This window comes from Paramisgurnus dabryanus, chromosome 10 (genome assembly GCF_030506205.2).
Source record: "Paramisgurnus dabryanus chromosome 10, PD_genome_1.1, whole genome shotgun sequence".
NCBI classification, from domain to species: domain Eukaryota; kingdom Metazoa; phylum Chordata; class Actinopteri; order Cypriniformes; family Cobitidae; genus Paramisgurnus; species Paramisgurnus dabryanus.
The window spans coordinates 34,456,470-34,459,819 of record NC_133346.1 but is presented as its reverse complement, the minus strand read 5'-3'; the positions used below and the strand labels follow the sequence as shown (position 1 = coordinate 34,459,819).

Here is a 3,350-nt window from a genome sequence, read left to right as displayed (position 1 = left end):
AACTAAACTTCTATGGAGAATATTTGATGGGGTAATCTATGCCTTCCCAGTAGCTCAACCAAATGCGTGATGGGCATGAAATCCAGAGGTTGCGGGTTCAAATCCACCATACGGCGGCAATCAAAATGGTTGACAAATTTGTGTCATGTAGAGTCAAAGGTTTGACTACCTACAGGGGTTTTAAAAAATATTCTCTTCTTGAGAAAAATCTCTCCAAACTTGAACATACACATTGTCACTTCAGCAATCTAACTTAAGCAGCTGTCTGTATGTATGTCTCCCCTGTAGCTCAACCAGATGAGTGACAGGCATGACACCTGGAGATCATGGGTTCAAATCCTGGCTAGGGCAGCAATTGAAGTCTCTTACTTTAGAGTCAAAAGCTTCAATTCATTATTTGTATTTTACTTTATTATTTTAACAGGTATTATTTCGTTTGTGCTCTTTTGGTTTAAGTCTCATGTGTAACATGTATGATGCTTTAGTGGTTCAATTGTTTTCTAGGTCAGCATTGGACTAATTGGTCCTTCTTTCCACATGCACATAAATATTATACTTCAAAATTTTTATTTTTTCATTATGTTCATTCTCATCTCTGAGTCCTGTGTGCTGATAGTTCCCATACATATCTGCTACATTGCATTCTTCAATTGCATGTCCTTTCAGCTTCGTTGCGTGTTGCATGACCATTGTTGCTTGGCCCCGTATCGCTGTCTACAGCTATATTATTTAATAATAGTTAATATGATAATAATCAGAACAATTTTGTGACATTCAAAATGCAATCTGACAATTAAATATAATTTTGCTATAAATAGGGTTAGGCTACTCACTTAATGTGAAAACTGGCATCTTTCATTCACCACAATGCTTCGGATGTCTGGTGTTACAGTTGTCACTGAAATCCGCAGGCAGTTCTCAAGGTTTTTGTGTGTCAGTCGATTCCTCTCATATGTCTTTATTGCATTCATTGATGAGAAGGCAGACTCGCATGTATAGGTGGAAGGGAACATTGTCAACACATAAAACGCAAGGTTCTTGATTGTGCTGTACTCCTCTGAGCATGCCACCCAAAAGGCACTCAGTGACTCTGCAGATCTGAATGCATCTTTGATCAGAGAGGTTGCTTGGAAATCAATTAACTCCATCTCAAATTTAGCATCATCCAAGGAAGGGACGGTTGTTTTGACCAGGGTGGAGAGTTCTCCGCTAGGTCGGGTTGTGAGAGGGTCACGCACAAAAGCAATTACTTCATTCGGGATGGAGAAGTCCTCCAACCTAGAAGAGAAGTTGGCTCGGAGTTGCTTGATGAAGTCTACCATCAGTCCCGTCACTCGTCTTTCCTGTGTTTTTAGAGTACTAAAATGTAGGAGCCTGCCAGTTGATATGTCCGACTCTAACAACCCCAGCTTGACAGTGAATGCTTGGAGCTTTTCAACCATGTCCACAATGTTTTTGTCTTTTCCCTGTAGCTGCAGGTTAAGATTGTTTAAATGGCCAAATATGTCAGCTAAAAATGCAACATTGGACATGAACTTCTCATCTTCCAGAAAGACAAGATGATCTGCTGCTGCCTTACTCGTGCTAGATAGAAGGAATGCCTTCACCTCACCCAGTAGCGCACAGAAGCGGTCCAATGCTTTGCCCTTGCATAGCCAGCGCACGTCATTGTGCAGCAATAGGTCGTCGTGAATTGCCTCCTCTGAATCTGCCACAAGTTGTCGGAAAAGCCGATGCTGGGTGCTTGAGGTACCCCTGACAAAATTGATGACACGCATCACTTTATCCATAACTACCTTCAGCTCACCACTGAGCTTTGCACAAAGTACACTCTGGTGGATAAGACAATGCAGCCCATGCATTTGAGGAGCGATCTCTTTCAACCTGCTCACCAAACCTCTGTGTTTACCCACCATAGCAGGGGCTCCATCTGTCACGAGTAGGTTGACTTTCTCAAATGACAATGAATGCCGTTCAAACACTTTTGACAGTTCAGTGAATATAATATCTCCAGTGGTGTTCCCCTCCAAAGGAATGAGAGACAGCAAATCTTCCCTAAACTGCTTACCATCAAAATACCTGACAAAGACACACATCTGGGCAACATCTGTGTTGTCAGTGCTCTCGTCTACCGCTAAAGAAAAGTAATTAGCCTTATTGAGATCGCTGATAACGACTTCATGCACAGCGTTAGACAACACCTCTACGCGGCGGGTAGCGGACCGTGCAGAAAGGGGCACCTGTTTGACAGAGGCAATGATTCCATCCATGGACTTGTCAACAGCCAATTCCTCCAACACTGCAACCATGACCTCTTTAAAAAGCTCTGCGTCGGTAAAAGGCCTGTTGTTTCGTGCGAGCAACCAAGACCCTTTTAGAGACGCACTTGTTGCTTTTTGTTGAGAGGTAAAACCTTTGATTTTGCGCTTTCGTGCCTCTGTTTTAAGTGGATAGGCAACCTTGAAATTGCCATGCTTTGTCTCATGGTGCCGTCTTATGTTATATTCTTTGCAAACAGCGACAACTTCTTTGCAAATCAGACACATCGGCTTTGCATTTTTGAAATCCGGTAAAATGAACGCAAAACTCTCTTTCCATTCCTCCTTAAAGACTCTATTTTCGTCGTCAACTTTCCTCTTAAGACCTTTGGATAAAGACATTTTTATCCCAGTTGACTCTTAGCTAACTTTACTCTGCACGTTAATTACTTGTAGGCCTACGTCGTAACAACGCATATTATTATAACATTGTATCATGTGATGAGGTGGGTGACATGGAATTAAAGGCCCCGTGTTGAACAGAAGCCGATCACTGCCAAAATACTGTAAGCTACAAATTAATTATACACAGCATTAAAATGGGAGGTTAAGAGTATTTAATTTGTATATATATGAAAAAAAAAATGATTCATTCAATTTACTATTTTTTTTAAGGTAAGTGGTTGCAATCAATTTATTTAAGCTACATTTAAACAAAAAAGATTAGTAAAGTTAAATACAATGAAAAACTTTTGTTTAAATGTAGCTTAAATAACCTTAAAAAAAATGAGTAAATTGAAGGAATAATTTTTTTTCAGTGCACTTCTTGTTGCTGGCCCGCCATTTACTGGCTAAAAAAATATTGGCCCGTGGCCAAAGTTACTTGCCGACCCCTGCCTTAGACCTTTTAAACGATGTATAGTAGTGTTATTATTATTGTTGTTTGTACACAGTAGGCTATATATATATTGTTAGCAGCATTAAAAAAAAACTGACGTCTTTCCGTCCCCGAGCTAGTGCGCGTCGAGAGGTTTTAAACAAGAATCTGTAGTTTTCATTCTTCCTTTTACTTTTTTAATACTCAGTACAATT

At 40.3% G+C, this 3,350-nt stretch overlaps 1 protein-coding gene across 1 annotated transcript; it reads right to left on the bottom strand.

Annotated features, from left to right (window-relative positions):
- Positions 1 to 833: 833 nt before the first annotated feature.
- Positions 834 to 2,660, bottom strand: LOC135718341 (zinc finger BED domain-containing protein 5-like). Its single transcript, XM_065240688.1, has one exon. The coding sequence runs from the start codon at positions 2,658 to 2,660 to the stop codon at positions 834 to 836; it is 1,827 nt and encodes a 608-aa protein (XP_065096760.1).
- Between the last annotated feature and the right edge of the window lie 690 nt (positions 2,661 to 3,350).

Bases quoted from the DNA above. Each gene is read 5' to 3' on its own strand.
- LOC135718341 (XM_065240688.1), bottom strand. From the start codon at position 2,660: ATGTCTTTATCCAAAGGTCTTAAGAGGAAAGTTGACGACGAAAATAGA.